At 37.8% G+C, this 16,419-nt stretch overlaps 2 protein-coding genes across 3 annotated transcripts; one reads left to right on the forward strand and one right to left on the reverse strand.

The window, feature by feature from the left end:
* Positions 1-4,782: 4,782 nt before the first annotated feature.
* mboat4 (membrane bound O-acyltransferase domain containing 4) lies at positions 4,783-11,398 on the forward strand. Its single transcript, XM_085368643.1, has 3 exons — positions 4,783-4,904; positions 8,978-9,202; positions 10,450-11,398. Exons 1-3 carry the CDS (start codon positions 4,783-4,785, stop codon positions 11,396-11,398), a joined length of 1,296 nt encoding a protein of 431 aa, XP_085224769.1.
* A 1,443-nt stretch (positions 11,399-12,841) lies between these two features.
* Positions 12,842-15,520, reverse strand: LOC146621601 (4-hydroxybenzoate polyprenyltransferase, mitochondrial-like). Of its 2 annotated transcripts, XM_085368645.1 has the most exons (6): positions 15,462-15,520; positions 14,850-15,181; positions 13,932-14,098; positions 13,633-13,754; positions 13,072-13,260; positions 12,842-12,960 (listed from the first exon to the last, which is right to left on the reverse strand). In XM_085368645.1, the coding sequence occupies exons 2-5, from the start codon at positions 15,151-15,153 to the stop codon at positions 13,236-13,238; spliced, it is 618 nt and encodes a 205-aa protein (XP_085224771.1). In that variant the 5' UTR covers positions 15,154-15,181; positions 15,462-15,520; the 3' UTR covers positions 12,842-12,960; positions 13,072-13,235. The 2 variants fall into 2 exon arrangements, with proteins under 2 accessions (XP_085224771.1, XP_085224770.1); XM_085368644.1 differs by lacking the exon at positions 15,462-15,520 and having other exon boundaries at positions 14,850-15,271.
* Between the last annotated feature and the right edge of the window lie 899 nt (positions 15,521-16,419).

Genomic DNA, 16,419 nt, shown 5'->3' on the forward strand with positions numbered 1-16,419 from the left:
TTCCAGTTTCACAAACAAAGCCACAACCTGTGAGATGAAAACATGCCAATAAATCGTTGTTTAAAGAAAGATAAAAATAATCTGTAATAAAACAACTTAATCCACAACAGCTCAATAAATAGAATAAACACACAAGTAACTAAAAGAAATTACACAGAATAAAGATATTTCAGGTAAAGAAACACTAAAGGAGCTCAATAAGCTAATTGAGTGAAAAATCTTTATAAAAGGAAATGAAAAGCTATGGGAAAAGTGAATACACTGTAATAAAGTGGGTCTATAAGATAGACAGTTTAAAAAATCAGTAAAGTCAAATAAAATTATTAGAAACTGGCTTATTAAATTAGTTAAAACACACTCACAGCAAATGTCAGATGATATTAAAGTGTCTCCGCAGCTGTTTCAGATCTTGAACGTAAGTTTCCAAACCACACAGGTCTTATCTCAGTGGTGAACGCTGTCGCTCTATTCTGTGTAGATGACTCTGGGAAATATAATCTGTACACCCTTTGGTGACTGTGCAGGGATGAAATAAACTACATAAGAGAGCAGATTATTCTCTGCTGTGCTGTAAAGAGTTCTTGCATGTGGTTATTATAGATTGCTGCCTGTCCAGTCAGTGATGCAGAGAGTCGATAGCTGTTCTTCTCACCACAGCTTCAGTTGAGCTCTGATCGGTTTACTTATTTCTCTCACACACACTACTTCCTGGTGAGTCATTCAGACTTGTTTTACCTGTTACTGCCATCTCTGATTTGCAAATTTCATATTTTAAAATAGGGGTGGAAAATATGTTAATCGTTCAAAAATATAATTCACAAGTCAAAAGCATTGTGGTGCCTCACAGCAAGAAGGCAGGGTTCAAGTCCACTGGCCTTCTGGGGCCCTTCTTGCGCACTTGGGCATGTTTTCAACTGGTATTAGGGCTTCTTCCCACAGTCCAAACACATGCAATGGTGGACACCCCAGCAAATTAACCCCAACATCAGTCTATGCAGTGCTTTCTCAAGAGCTACATTTCAGACTCTATAGGCCTCAGTTAGCATGTTTAATGTTAATGGAAGAATGTCTGTTGGACACACAAGACCCAAAGTGCAGAGCATGCAAAGAAGAAAAGATAAACTTTAAGTTATTGTTGTCAACTGTGGTTCTACAAGCTACTGAATCATGGAGTTTACTTTCTCACAAAACTACATGGGGAAAAGTTTATCACATGACTGTATGTGATTTAACTTGTACAATACTGCCTGCACTAAAACAAAGGTGTCATTGAAATGTGTTTTTCTAATAACAGGTTAAGGACAAATAAGGAGACCTTTGGTTTAATTCTGTTTGCATGTTACAGTTTTACAGCACAAGGAAATGGGTGTTGGAAAGAAGAAAACAAAAGTTAATAGTTAAGACACACTTGGCAAGCATCATGGTGATGTAGAAGGTAGATGTGGATGAAAGCATCTGAGAAAAACTAGCTTTCCAGGGTAAACTTTCCAGGTAAAATCCCCCCCTCCCCCCTTCATTTTCCTTAATCTAAATAATATATAAATATAAGGTGAAACAATGCCTTCAAGGTTTCTAGTGTTATGCTAATGTGCTGCTAAGCTCCCACTGAATTGAGTTTCACTACAAGGCTCAGTGAAGATCTAGTGAAAAAACATTTGGCAGAAACTCAGATTTACAAACATCTGATTAAAAATTGATCGAATAATCTTAAAACGATAACAACAGTTATCAGTTGTGCATAATGTATTTTTGCTAAATAACTTTCTAGACCTCTAAAATTTCAAAAGAATTAAACACCACTGTTTCATAGTCACAGGATGTATTAGCTTTCATCAAGTAGCAACTTGATGGTGAATCATAGTTTATTAATGCTGAGCAGTTTATATGTGAGCTTGTGCCAGCCCTTTCTAAGAAAGATGCAGGTTCAGTCTACGCAGGTTGGCAGGATATCACAGGGATATCACACGCCATAAAAACTCCCACCAAATACCAGACAGGCACAAAGTCTCACACCCACAACTACAGCCAATTCTGAAAGGGAACTTGTTAAATTCAGTTTCAAGCCTTCTTGCCTCGAGGCAACAGTCCTGACAGCTGCACTGCTAAACTCCCCAACCCTAACCCTGAACTCTAAATTACTGTTTCTTTTTTGTACCTTAACTAGTAGTATGAATATCATCCCAGCTTAATATGAGTCACTGAATAAAAGCACCAACTCACAACAGCAGTTACTACCAAACACCAGAAATCTATTTTTATTTTTTTTATTTTTTTTTGCCTGTCCCGTTTGGTTCTTTTAGAATTATTGTCTAAAGGCGAAGAAAGATGCCCAACGGATTTACTTTACCAAATGGACCATCCCAGCCTTGCCGTAATGATCTATTTGATTCATCTTTTATTGTTTATTTTATTTTTTATTTTCACTTGTTAGATACGGGACCGACTTGACTGAGGAAAAGAAAGGGGAGGATGTCTGCCAGGACAAGTAGCAGTTTAATTAAAAAATTTCTAGATGTCTAAAGGTCACCTCACCTTGAACATTTGAGACATTTGTACCATATGAAATACCACTACAGAGCCAATGATTCAAAAAAACACCAATAGTAACAAACCAATGCTATATTTATTATATCTAAGTCATTGTGATCCACATGACCTGTGTTGTGTAATAGTGAGCCTCATAATCATTGAAATGCTTACTGCGGGAGCTCTTTAATGATGCATCATCCTGTTAATAATGCAACCCCTTAGAAACCAAACACCAAACCTCACGAGTGAAAATGCTTTCTGGTCTCCTCTCTCTGATGCTTGTGAGGACAAACACTCAACAATAGTGTCACTGAAGCAATATTTGCATAGTGTGGGTCTTACTCATGGGACTAATTGTTTTTTTGTTTGTTTTGTCTTTATCATCAGATAGACTCACTGAGATGACATTACAGGTCACAGATCTGTCTCTCTGATACCTGAAGCAAAAAGGAATCTGTTCATATACTTAAAATGATGCTCACAGGAGAAGGATGTGCTCTTTGGTGTAACATTACAATTCATGGCATAATTTTCTACTCTTTTCTTTTCCTGACTGGTCTTTGTAATTTTTTCTCTCTCTCTCTCTGTTGCAAAAACAATCAACAGTAAAGTTAAATGATATTAAATGGAACTGCTAATATACTATGGAAGTTATGATAGTTAAGGGAATCCCAGATTAGTTTTGACCCCACTTACACAATGTACATTCCCAAATTTTGAACAGATTGTTTTATTTTATTTAATGTACTTAATGTATATAATTCACTCACTTACTGCACACAATGGCCTCTTTGTATATATTTACTTACTTACTGTATATAATGTTTTTTCTCTCTATTTTTGCACAGTCGAGGAGCGTATCAGGACACATTTCACTGAGTGTTATACTTGTGTACTAGTATGCACGTGACAAATACAAGATCTTGAATGATGCAGATTCCGACTGTTGAATTAGGAGCGAGTTCTTCAAGAGGATCAGTTGGTAGGAAAAATGTGTTCAGTCACCAATGTCAAACTTTAATACGAATTCTCATTGAGCTCATCTCAGATGTTTATCCTTTGGGCTGAAATTGCCAATTTGGCAACACGGTGGGGAGGCAACAGCCTGGATGCTGCTGTCAAAACAGTGGAGATGATTTTGGACTTCAGGAGGAACCCTGCCCCATCATCCTGCCTGCCCAGTGGACATTGACGAGTCTTTCTCCCACGACTTAAAGTGGAAGCTAAATGTCTGTCCAAAAAAAAAGGCAACAAAAAAACCCCCACACATCGGAGGATCCATGTCCTGTAGCTACTGGAGAAATTCAACCTGCATACGTCAGAAGTGGTGTACTTTTACTCCTCTATGACTGAATCCATTCTCACTCATTTACCCCATAGAAATTTCCACATCTCTACAGCACTCCATATATGTTTTATATTTTATATAATATATTCTTATTTTTCTGAAACAAACTGGTTCTGACTGTAACAACAATAACCCTGAAGCCACAGAAACATTAAAAAAGTATTAAAAGTCACATTTTCTTTGGTTACAACCGAAGCTCAGCTTAGAAATGATTAGAAACTAATAAAAAAATAATATTGTCAATCTATTGTCAATTGAGGAAATCTCATAATGACAAATCTCTTGACCTTCAGAGTTTCTTCTTCGCTGGATGTTTATTTTAGAGTAAATTCCAAAAGTTTGCTGTTGACTGCTGGGGTACAAATGTCACACGCCCACGTGACTGTGTTTGACCCCTCATTTTATCTTTAACCTTTTAGCCTCCTGCTTTGTTTAAACTCATTCGTGTTTTCTACACCGTCACACAAATACACCACCACACCTCATTTTTATCTTTCATATACAGGAGTATATGAGTTTATATAAAAAGTATATTTGATTCAAGCCTATAGAAACTGCTGAAGGTCAAGGTAGAGTAGAAACCTTATCCAAACAAAGTAAGGATGAACAGTCAGTGTTTAATTTGCAAAATAAAAAGACATTTCTTTTTTCTTTTGGTTGCTACAGTTGCAGAAATATGTAAGGACAAGCTTTCTCAGACAAACAGTTACAAAACCATACAAATGTCAGTACTGTTTGTACAGACAATCAGCACTGATAAGGCCAGACAAAAGAAATGACCACTATAAAACTGCAATAGGAACCACAGATAAAACAAATATTTTACCTACGTTTGATAGCAGCAGCATCAAATCTCTACTGTGCTTGCCTGAGTTCAACTGTGGTATTCAGCCTGAAATGCAGACATGGGCTCGATCGGCTGGTCGTGGGAGCAACATCGTTTTTTAATGTATCAATGTCTTTCACTTCCATTTGCTTTCTTATTTTATTTTCTTGCAAAACGGGGGCATCTATCCTTGACATACAGGTATGTACAGTATAATTATGGCCTATGAGTCCACTGATTGATTGCATCATACAATGATCTGTACTACACTGTAATCCCAAAAGTTATTTGCATTCAAATGGTTTAGCTATAATCACTGATGGTAATTAATTTTCTTTGTAAAACTAAAATCATATAACTGTGTCAGACAGAACTCATTGGTGGAAGCTTTTTGCACTTAACCTATATTGTTTTGCATGTGATGCACTAAAATGAATACATTTAACATGGTCCTTTCTATTTTAAGTTTATTCTAATAAATAGTTTAAGTTCAATTTTTTATAAGAGAATAAGTTTTAAACTCAACACTCAAATAATAAAAGTAAATTTGATGTTTACTGATCATGTTTAGTTGAAAGCACTTTCACTATTTTTAAGTTTTTGTTGCCCCTCCCATATTTTTCCCGGCACTGGAACCGAAGAGACGTCTGGACTTGTTTGTCAGGAAAAATTAAGACAAGTCGTTTTTGGTGGTTTTGCCTGGGATTGGACATGTTTGTTTCAGTCTACAGTCGATAGGGAGTACTTTTCCTCAAACCTCCACGCACACTGGTGAGTTAAATCTTTTTATTTCAACTTTAAGCAAAAATAGTTGCATGTTACATTACGCAAATGTGCACGCTAATTCAATCTACAGTGAACCCTCGTTTACCGCGGGGGTTACGTCCCAAAAACAACCCGCAATAAGTGAAATCCGCAAAGTAGTGAAAATTATTTATTATAAATGTTTTAAGGCTGTAACCCTCACAGCCTTAACCCCTGCTCATGCGTAATGGTTCTAGCATCTTCCTCGTCCATCCAAACCGCGCGGTTCCATTGTGTGATGTGAGCACATCCAAACCATGTTCAGGGTTAGCCCGGGTCCGGACTCCGGCCCCGGTCAGAGGAGGAGGACCAGAGCACGGCCGGGCACCTCCAGCCGTTCACACGGACAAATAAACCTGTCATTATTCTCTGCACAGCCGAGCTCTGACACTCAGCCCCTCGCTGAGGCTCGAGGGGCTGAACACCGCTCCTCTGCACCTGTACGGCCTCTCGTAAAGTTTACTTTATTAACATGTGCGCCGCTGCAGCGCCATTCTCTTTACGGGTTGCTGCCTTATCAACATTGAAGAATGGGTCAAATGCAGAGGACAAACTTCATTATACAGTTGTATAATGACAATAAGCCTTACAGATTCCCCACATTTTCCTGTTTTTATTTTTATTTTATTTGAACAATTAACTTGTACTTAAATAATAAACAACATTTATAGAAATACAATACTTTGACCTTTTATACTTGTGTTACTCTCCACCAACAGGTTAACTCACAGTCCCCCCCTCTGTAGAATGCTGCTGATGGTGACCTTGAAATCCCAATAGGAATCATCTTCAATGGTGAAAACGGAAGTCCAGAGCAAGAACTGAACCCCTGCCAGCTGGGGATCCTTCTAGAGGGCAATGTGGTAATGGATTCCATCTGCAGTCTTCCTTTGGCAATGTGTCTCCTGTTTGGACTGACTTATGCACTCCACTTGGAGTACCCAAAGTGCATGAAGAATACATTCCTGTTTATCCAGCAGATTATGCTGAATCTGGGACGAAACGATCCTCCTCCAAAACTCCAAAGGCTAAAAAATGAGCTTTCAATGTGTGCATAGATACATTGAATGTTCACTCTTCATTGAGCAGCTTTTTCTCAAGTTCAGGAAGTCATTATTGTGTTTGTAATTGTCTTTTTTTGTTTTTAGTGGATGGCAAAACCAGGGCTTAAAGGAGTAGTTCACTGATTTTACATACTGAGATATGTTCTTACCTTAGCTTTGAAGAGTTGATGCATACCTGTCTTGTCTTTGTGCGAGAGAAAGGCTCTCCCATATATTCCAACTACCTCCACTTTTTGCTCCTTTTAGAAGCTACCGAGCTCCTCCACGTTTTCCCTATTTATGTAAAATTACATGAAAGGTTACACTATCTAAGTTTAGATTCACTAAATTTAATGTATAGATTTTTTAAGCCGATAAAAAGGGGCACTATATTACAAGCGCGCAGTAACCCTAGTGCACTCTGGAGCATAGACTGCGTTACTGGGGGGATGAAGAAGTGCTCCTACAGTGTTATTACACCTTGTAATATAGTACCCCTTCTTATCGGCTTAGAAAATCCACACGTTAAATTTAGTTAAACTAAACTTGGAGAGTGTCACTTTTCATGTAATTTTACATAAATAGGGAAAACATGGGGGAGCTCGGTAGCTTCGAAAAGGAGCAAAAAGTGGAGGTATTTGGAATATATGGGAGAGGCTTTGCTCCATTTGCATGACTGAGGGCACGCACAAAGACAAGACTGGTACACATCAACTCGTCAAAGCTAAGGTAAGAACATATCTTATTATGTAAAATCAGTGAACTATTCCTTTAATTTCATTGTCTCGCTGGGGCCATTCCTTATTCCATAGTTTTTATTTTTCCAAGTTAAAATATTTGTGAAAACAAGTTTTACTGTTACAACTTGTTACCCAGAGTGTCGCACCAAAGTTCTTTACTTGTGATACACAGTTTTATCCGTTTAAAAGGATTGTTTTAAAGAAAATGTTTTATTGGAAGTCCAATTGTGCAAACAAAAAACTTACTGTTCAAAAAAAACTACCTCAGAGACCACAAATAAATTCTTGTCAAAAAGTGGCTAGGAACAACTGAAATATTGTGTTTGTTTCTGAAAGAAATGTCTTCTAAGAAGCGCCATGTGTAAAAATTGGAATACTGTTCAAAGGAAAACAAAAGTCTTGTTTTGTTATAAATAAAGTAGAAAACAAAAACAAAAAACACTTTAGTGGTCTTTGGTTTTGAGTGTGTTTGCCTTGACATATTAAGTTTTAGTAATAATAATACATTTAATTAAAAGACGCTTTTAATTAAACACTACGCAAAAAAGTGAGTTTTGTAATATTAGCACCACTTAAACAATTTAGTTTTTTCTATTAATATTAAGTTAACTGTACTTAAACAAATTATTTTTGAAATATTGAATACTTAAACACTTTAGGTAGCGATGACTCAATATAGTAAATTGTGACAATTTTACTTTTAAGTTTACTTGACTAAATCAGTTAATTTTTTGTTTTGGGTTGATTACTCAAATCATTTGAAGGGAATCGGTTTCCTCAAACGATTTAAGTGTATTGAACTTATCCGGGTTTACATATACAAACACTGTAACATCTGGATTGTAAATACTATCAAATGGATCACATATTTGAGTAAACATATCATTTGGTGTTTTTTTTTAACTATATGAATCAGTGTGTGTGTGTGTGTGTGTGTCTATCTATATATATAGATATATAGATATATACACTCATACACACAAATCTTACTCTTTAGCCATTTTATTTGTTATGTTTTTGGTTTAAGGTGAGAAAATGTTACAAAAGGACATTAAATTTTTGACATCATCAGCTGAAAGAAATTTAGCTTATAGTGATACATTGCATGTCAAAAGAAAAACTGTATCATCAAACTAGAGAAGCTGCCACCTGAAATAAATTATTTGGTATTTACTAAACAAAAAAAAAAACAAAAAAAACACTGATTAACTGGCCAATCATTGTAGTTTTAGTATTCAGGATGGTCTAAGGAACTTGTAAAGAAAAGTGTCTGAACTTCTTTAAGTTGCTTGAGGATGTTTCATCCGAGAAGCTTCTTCAGTTCTCGGTTCAAATGGTGGAGTACCATATTTAAGCCCTGTGGGAGTGTCCCCCCCAAGAGGGACAATGGACCCCTTATGATCCTTTGCACAATCAGCCAAAGTTTCAGGTGAGCTCATTGTAAAATGTAGCCCCACCCTTTCCTGAGGTCAAAAACTTTGGCTGATTGTGACCCACACCCGTTTTCACATCTTGGCTTCATGTGATTAGGCAGATTAGGGTTTAAATCTGGGAAGCTCCACCATTTGACTCTAAAAATGAATAAGTTTCTCAGATGAGAGGTGAAACGTATTCAAACAACTTAAAGCTCCTTAGACTACAATGACCTGGATGACTGAGAACCTTCAGCATGATTTCCCCTCTATAGGTACCTGTTTGTTTCTGCTGGAGGTAGTGTCCTGGCAGTCTTCACGATGGGCATCTACAGCACCCTCCTGTTCACCTCCACACTTGCCTTTGTTCTACTCGTGTGCTGTGTGGATCACAGCTGTATCCACACCTGGGCATTTGTTATGCAGATGTTGTGGCAAACCTTCTGGCACCTACTTATACAGTACAGGGAATACTACCTGCACGAACGAGTCAGCATCAGGTATTAACTTGATTTCACTCTGCCATTACAAATTACATAAACATATGGGACAGTTTTCATGCTATATCCTCCTAACCTTTCGTAAGTGAATATTCTCTAGGGTGTACAGATGTATGAATCAAGCCTGTTCAGAGTTAGGATGTTGTATAAAATATAAATAATGCAGCATGCAGTGATTTGTATGGTATCTCTATGGTATTTATTTTAAAAAAATATTTAAAACCCCTCTCTCTTCTATAACAAGTTACAGAAAGTTGGCACCTTTAAAAAGAATGAGGACCTGTGACCAGAGCAGTACATTTTTGGATACTTTAAGAAGGTGCAGTTCATGCTTAGCACATATTTCAAAATCAAGTATCCGTGATGGTATCCAGGCATCGATTACCTTCAAAGGTATCACTAATGCTTAATAGTATCTACTAGGTTTAGAACAACAGAGACAACGGCTTTTTTAAGAAAGATCATATTTACATAAGAAAGAACACATTTGCATCATGAAATTAGAAATATAACAATGTAGAACATAAAATCGTCATTTGAATTTAGTACCAAATCACAAAAGTGAGGTCTTTAAGTTGTAAGGCAATGACCCTACAGTATTAGAGAGAAAACCACAACAATCAGATGATACCCTATGGGCAAAGCACTTGGTGATGGTGGGAAGGTAACCCTCCCTTTTAACAGGAAGAAGCCTCCAGGGAGGGACAGATGTCTGCCACAACGGTTGGGAGATGAGGTGAAACTCCTGAGCAATTTATCTTGCTCTTTCAATTATATAAGCTATGTTCTGATCTTTGATAGGATTAGAACACAGCACAGTCCCTTCAGTTTTCAAACGCGTACAGGGTTGTAAACACAGTGGCAAAAATGTTCCTAATCACACTTTTGTGAAATATGTCAAACTCAAAACGACCATGTGTTTTTCAATAAAACAATCTCTGTTGCTTGAAGCATTCAACCACATCACGTGGTTTTAGCAGCCTGTTGACTTTGTTTCGTTTCCAAGAATTGTTATGTTGTTGCCTAACCTTTCAGATGCCGTTTCCAAGAATCAACTTTGTGTGATCACAGCTCTAGAACAGCTAATGTACTAAAAAGACTCTGATATGAATGTCAGAGGCCATTTCTTCACCATTATAGATGAACTCTTAGCCTAAGTTAGACATAATGTTTTTACATCTAAAGTAAAAACATTATATGTATACAGATATCCTATTTAATCACAGCAATATCTCTTTCACTTTCAGACTGTTCTTGGCAGTGTCCACTTTGATGCTGCTCACCCAGAGAATCACCTCTGTGTCTTTGGACCTTCAGGAGAAACGAGTCGTACTGACACCATCCAAAAGGCAGACTTGTGTCACGCTTCTCCCTCTTATCAGCTACATCCTCAATTTTACCACACTGCTTGGTGGTCCTTTGGGTTCCTATGGACAATTCATTACTCTAATGGAGGGGATCAACCTCACCTCGCCACCCAGTCCTCCTGGTGTAGTTTTCCTAAAGCTGATGCAAGTGTTAATGCTAGAGTGGGTTAGATTTTATCTTGTCTTTTTTCTGAAACATCTTATCCATGATTTCAACCCTGGCATCCTCTATGGCATCCTGTCGACCTGGTGTCTTGGACTGGTTTTAAGAATACAGTATTACTCTCACTGGAAGATCAGCGAATGCCTCAATAACGCAGCAGGGTTTGGCTTTTGGGAAGATTCATCTGGGGACTATTTCTCCAAATGGAGCGGACTATCCGATGGGGACTTCTGGACCACTGAGGCATCGATATGCATGTCACAGTTTGCTCGTCGCTGGAACGCCACAACAGCTTCATGGCTGCGTAGACTAGTTTATGCAAGGCACAAACACTTCCCACTGCTCATGTGCTTTGGTTTTTCACTGTGGTGGCACGGTTTACATTTAGGACACTTTGTGGGGTTTTTCACCTGGGCAGCAACAGTGAAAGCAGACCATCATATTCACAGGAACCTTCTCCCAAATATTACACCGACACAGAGAAAAATCTACACTTTTGTAAACTGGATAAACACTCAAATGATTGTTACCTGCATTGTTATAGCGGTAGAATTTAGAAATTCGTCTGGTTTGAGACTTTTATCCAAAACATACATAGGTCTTTTTCCACTTGTTAATATAATCCTGCACTTTATCGTTTTAAACCTCAATTCACTAGAACAGTAGTCAAACAAAGATATATTATTAAAGCAAAAAGAACGTTGACTTTGGCTTCAGGAACATAACATATAACTGGGCTTAGATTATAACACTTTCTACGTTTCAGATGCAATTATAAAACTCTAATTACACCCCTACCTCTTCTATATGAATTAAGAGGGTAAGTAGCAGCCACATGCTGTTAATCAAAAAACAAAAGCAAAAGCAAATGTGATCACCTCTATGAAAGCGGTTGTTTCAGCGGTTTCTGGGTCGGAGCATTCAGATGTAATATGGGCTACATCTCAGACTCTCATGGCAGTACAATTTTGACTGAACAGTTGTGGCTTGTTTGCCAGAAGAAAAATCTCTTTCTAAAAAGAAAGCAGCAGTTTAGGTTTGCCAAGTTTCAACTGAATGACACACAAGAAAAAAAACAAAAAAAAACAAACCCAACATGGCCATAATGCACAGAACTACGTTTGGCAAAAACCAAAACACAGGATGCCGAGGACCTGGACACCTTATATTCACTGAGTCGACCTTCAACTCTTCTGTATACTGAAGTACTTTAGAGTCAAATGTGAGGCCATCTGTGTGACAGCTAAAGTTTTGCCAAAAGTGGGTTGTACAACAGGACAATGATCCCAAGCACACCTGCAAATCTACAACAGAATGGCTAAAAAAAGAAACACATCAAAGTGTTGCAATTGACTGGTTAAAGTCCAGTCCTCAACCTGATTGAATTGCTGTGGTGGGACCTTAAGAAACTTTTGCATAAACAAATGCCTGCAAATATCGAGCTGAAGCAACACTAAAGAAGAGTGGGCCGAAATTCCTCTACAACAATGTAAGGAACTGATAAACTCATAGAGAAAATGATTAAGTTATTGCAACTAAACATACCTTCTATATTGGAAGATGTACTTAGTTTTTCACTGGACTGGATGTAAATGAATTCTCTTTCAAATTTGTTTAAAAGTTTTAGAGTACTGAAACATCATGGGTGAGAGCAGTCTCATGTTGCAAAAGCACTATAAAAACCAGTAAAGTCTGCAGATCTACATGCCGACTCTCACCAAAGTCCTATAATTAATAACTGGAAGTGGTTTCTGACACATAAGCACAGGTAAAGTGGGTAAATGCTGCCTGGCCAGCATAAAAACAAAGAGCACCAATGTCAACCAGTGACTTATGAAGGATGTCGCGCAAAGACCCAGATATTTATGTGTTTTATGGACCAAAACAAAGTAATGAGGCCACTGGCGTACAGTACATTCATCAGGTAGGAGGAATCATACTGCTCCCTGGTGGTCAAAGTTATTGCAGCAATTTCAATTTAGATTTGCTGGCATTTTTGAAAATACATAAGTTGTTAAAAGAGTGCTTCTCATAAAAAACAAAACACACAAATGTAATAAAACATCGTCTCTAATTATATGAAGGCTTGTTCATTTCTTCAGAGTCTGTCTTTATTCTTTCCACAAATTCCCGACAACAATACCTAAAAACAACAACAGTCCAAGGTTTCTGTTTGAAACAAACTTTTTCCAGCAGTCTTCTGGTTTGTTGATGTCTAATGTGTAAATCTACAAGAGAAGAAAATAAATATACTTCAATGGAAAACCTAATCTTAAAACACATGAATCTGTGCATGTTTCTCATTTAAATGTTGTATTAAAGTTGACCATGATCCTCACCTGGTTTGTCAGGTGCATTGCTATACTGGTGAGTACAGCATAGTAAGGGAGAGTCTGTTCAGCATTGACCCCAGCTAATACCAGTCCAGACATCATGGCCACAACGAAGCCACTCAGCCAGGGTTTGGTTTGCTCCTGGAACCTCAGTGCAGTAGATTTGACTCCTACTTTGATGTCATCCTCCTTATCCTATTTATGAAAGACAAAACAACACGAGGTCATAGTCAATCAAGGTCCCTACTGTAACATAGGACACATTAATCTCATGTTCACCTCAAAGAAAAACATCAGTAAACTGCAATCCTTAAACTGCATTTCTTAAATATAAAGGAACAGCTACCATGTACTCACAGTTTAAACTGAATAAATAATTACTTTTAGTTACACTATGAAAATTAACACACTGTAGTAATATTGTGATCCAGTTCAACTGTTGCACTGATTTTTTTTTCTCATGACTCGGAGGATTTAATCTAACCTATATACCTGTTCCTATTCTTCTATTTATATTTTCCTAATAAAATGTCATTAATGTTCATACATAAAATTGATTCTGAGTACCTGTAATAGTTGAGACACAAAAGAACCCCAAGTGCAAGCGAGAGCTGCCCTCCCAGGAAGACCAGCGCCTGCATTCGAGAAATCTCTCCTGATGCGATTGGTCGAGAGGCTGTGTGGGACACCTGCGCAAAAACACGAACACTTTCAATTTATCAGAGCTGAAAAATAAAGAAACACTTTGAGCAGTGACAGTGACACAGGTAAGTCTAACGTCTGCTTAGAAATGGAGGTTTTATTTACTTTATTGCAAAAACGTCCTGTTCTTTGTTTGGAGTCAGCTGTAAGAAAATCTCATTTACTTTTTTGTCGAAGTCTTTGTCCCACATGTCATTGATGGTGCAGCCGGCCCCTCTCATGAGAAGAGCACCTGTACCAAACAGTGTGAGCATGCCCAGATCTGGGAAGCATCCAGGGTTAGCAGCCAGAGCAATGCTCCATGTACAGGGGAGGTACAGCAGCCATGTCCCTATGATTAAAAGGCAATGAATTTCAAGGGAATTAAACAAGGAAGTAAGATAAGAACAGAAACAAAGCCCACAAAGAGATGAATGCGCAGCCAATAGCTACATTAATCTGGTGGCATTTTAAATGTGGTTTGGTTTTAGATGCATCTGTGCAGTGACACTGAAAAAATGCAGGGGCAAGATATTTTAGACTCATTGTCTTACACAGTAATTACATAAGAGTTTTACAGTTTGGTAGGATTCTTTCAAAGAACAATTTTAACAATTATTATCTACATCATGAGTTAGGGCTACATGCTTACAAAGATGCTTCCCTGTTAGTGCCAGTTAATAGCTCTACAAGGTCAAAGATGATGTGCTTATTTTAGCCATTTGTTTTCTGAAGACTGTATTAATGTTATATAGCTTCTTGTTTTGTTCTGTTTTGTTAACATGGTGAAAATGCTGCTAAAAATCGTTCTGGGCTTAAAGAGTGCATGTTTGGAATAAAGTCAAAATTCTGCAATATTCTAGATATCAATATTTTTCTTTTAAACTGACACAGATAAAAATCATTGCATAGCAGAAAATGAATGTGTAGACATGGTCATAATGACCTGCTGAAGTTAAACCTGAGTACATGAGCTTGCTTTGTCACAGTAGGAAGGAAAAACTCCCTTTTAACAGGGAGGGACGGCTATCTGTCGCGACTGGTTGGGGTGAGCGAATGAAGACACGACAACCCAACAATGTGATGTTCATATAAGTACAAACCTATAGGTTTGTCCAGCCTCATCAGCCGGAGGTATGGTTGGACGTGTACTGGTGCTGAATTTACTATAGTAGCAGCTGATAAACTGAACCGTCTTCTCCCGTTTTGCTGTGTTTCAAGAAGTCTTATTGATGACCAGACTGCAGATTGGTTCTTAGGCTTTCTCTTCCACACACGGGAGTCTGAGGGGGGCCCATCTCCAGCCTGTATCCCTTCCTTCTGGATGAAGCAGGTAGAAAGACATCGATAACAAGCTCCATGGTGGATCCTTTTCAGAGTGCTCAAAGCTAGCTTGGCTGTGAACATGGTGTCTCTGCACTCATAAAGATCACCCCTGCACACACAGAAGCAGAAAGACACATGCAAACGAAGGTTAAACAAATACATTTGGTACAACAGAAACAGAGATGTGTGAAACTTTTGGCTGAAACAACCTGACTGTTTTAGCTGTTTAGGTAAGACACTGCACACACCTACATGAGACAAGCTAGTGTTACAGTAACAAGGCTAAGCTATCACTGAAAATATAATGAATGCTACCAACACACTTGCTAACTCTAGTGTGATATAACGCCAAAGCAAGCTTACAATGAAGGTTACAATAGAGAATATACCGATTTTAAAAAGACCAAACACTGGACAGATGACAACCACATCAATACTTCCCTGCTGGGTCGTCATTGGTCGTCTCTTCTTTGAGACTGACAGACAAGTTGGAGGACCAGCGCCTCCAACTGGTGTGGAGTGTGCATCACAATTTCCTTACTGGTTAAATAAAAACCAGGTCTCACACTAACTAGTTTTTATTTTTTATTATGGCAGCTCCATATTCAGCATTCTTTATCCAGTATATCCACTTTGCCTCCTCTGCACATGTACAAACAATCAGTAAGTTGGTTTTATTCGTTTTTGTGGTTTCTTTTGCAATCCTCAATGGGAAATAGCTACAGAGGTCACTTTCTGTCAACCATATGTATGCAATAATATAAATAATATTCAGCTTAATGGAAGCTTTTATATGCCAATAGTTTTTTTAATAGCAGTGTTTTGTTAGTTTATCTAACACTGCTTCACCTAAGGCGTTCTTAACAATTGCCTGTTTCTTTCTTTTTTTGCACTTATTAAGGAAAAAGCACCCATGCTTTTTTGGTTAAAACCATATGTTGGAAAACCTCTTTGAACAAGCCCTCTAAGTCTACTTCACTTATTTTGTTCTTGTTAACATACAAAACAACCATGGAGTAGTAGTCAGTGTAAACTGATCGGATCCTAGAAATTTATTTCTGTTCATCTGGACCCAGCGTTTAGTAGAAACATTTTATCACTTATCTATGTGACTTCTTCAGTTTCAGCCGACTGCAGGCTTCACCAACTTTACAAACAATACGGCTGCATAATGACTAAAATAACACCAATCAGCCAGAAGCTTAGTTTCAATAAAAAAAAATTCAAAGTGAGAAATAAAATAAATAAGTTCTAAACAGATTCTTAAATTTACTTGTCAAGACAGGGTAGGGCTGTGGAATATGCAACATTATTGCATATGCAAAAAACATGTGACAAGTGTGTAGA

Source organism: Diplotaxodon limnothrissa, linkage group LG12 (assembly GCF_057381915.1).
Source record: "Diplotaxodon limnothrissa isolate DT_005_m linkage group LG12, D_limnothrissa_male_GT1.1, whole genome shotgun sequence".
In the NCBI taxonomy this organism is placed as follows: Eukaryota; Metazoa; Chordata; class Actinopteri; order Cichliformes; family Cichlidae; genus Diplotaxodon; species Diplotaxodon limnothrissa.

What these genes read in the sequence shown, in the direction of transcription:
- LOC146621601 (XM_085368644.1), bottom strand. Translation starts at nt 15,234, where the DNA reads ATGTATTTGTTTAACCTTCGTTTGCATGTGTCTTTCTGCTTCTGTGTG. An exon ending in ACAAAGACTTCGACAAAAAA is followed by an intron (nt 13,755 to 13,931) that starts GTAAATGAGATT and finishes GTTTTTGCGCAG; the next exon opens with GTGTCCCACACAGCCTCTCG. An exon ending in TTGTGTCTCAACTATTACAG is followed by an intron (nt 13,261 to 13,632) that starts GTACTCAGAATC and finishes TTTCATAAATAG; the next exon opens with GATAAGGAGGATGACATCAA.
- mboat4 (XM_085368643.1), top strand. Translation starts at nt 4,783, where the DNA reads ATGGGCTCGATCGGCTGGTCGTGGGAGCAACATCGTTTTTTAATGTAT. An exon ending in CATCTATCCTTGACATACAG is followed by an intron (nt 4,905 to 8,977) that starts GTATGTACAGTA and finishes TCCCCTCTATAG; the next exon opens with GTACCTGTTTGTTTCTGCTG. An exon ending in CACGAACGAGTCAGCATCAG is followed by an intron (nt 9,203 to 10,449) that starts GTATTAACTTGA and finishes TTTCACTTTCAG; the next exon opens with ACTGTTCTTGGCAGTGTCCA.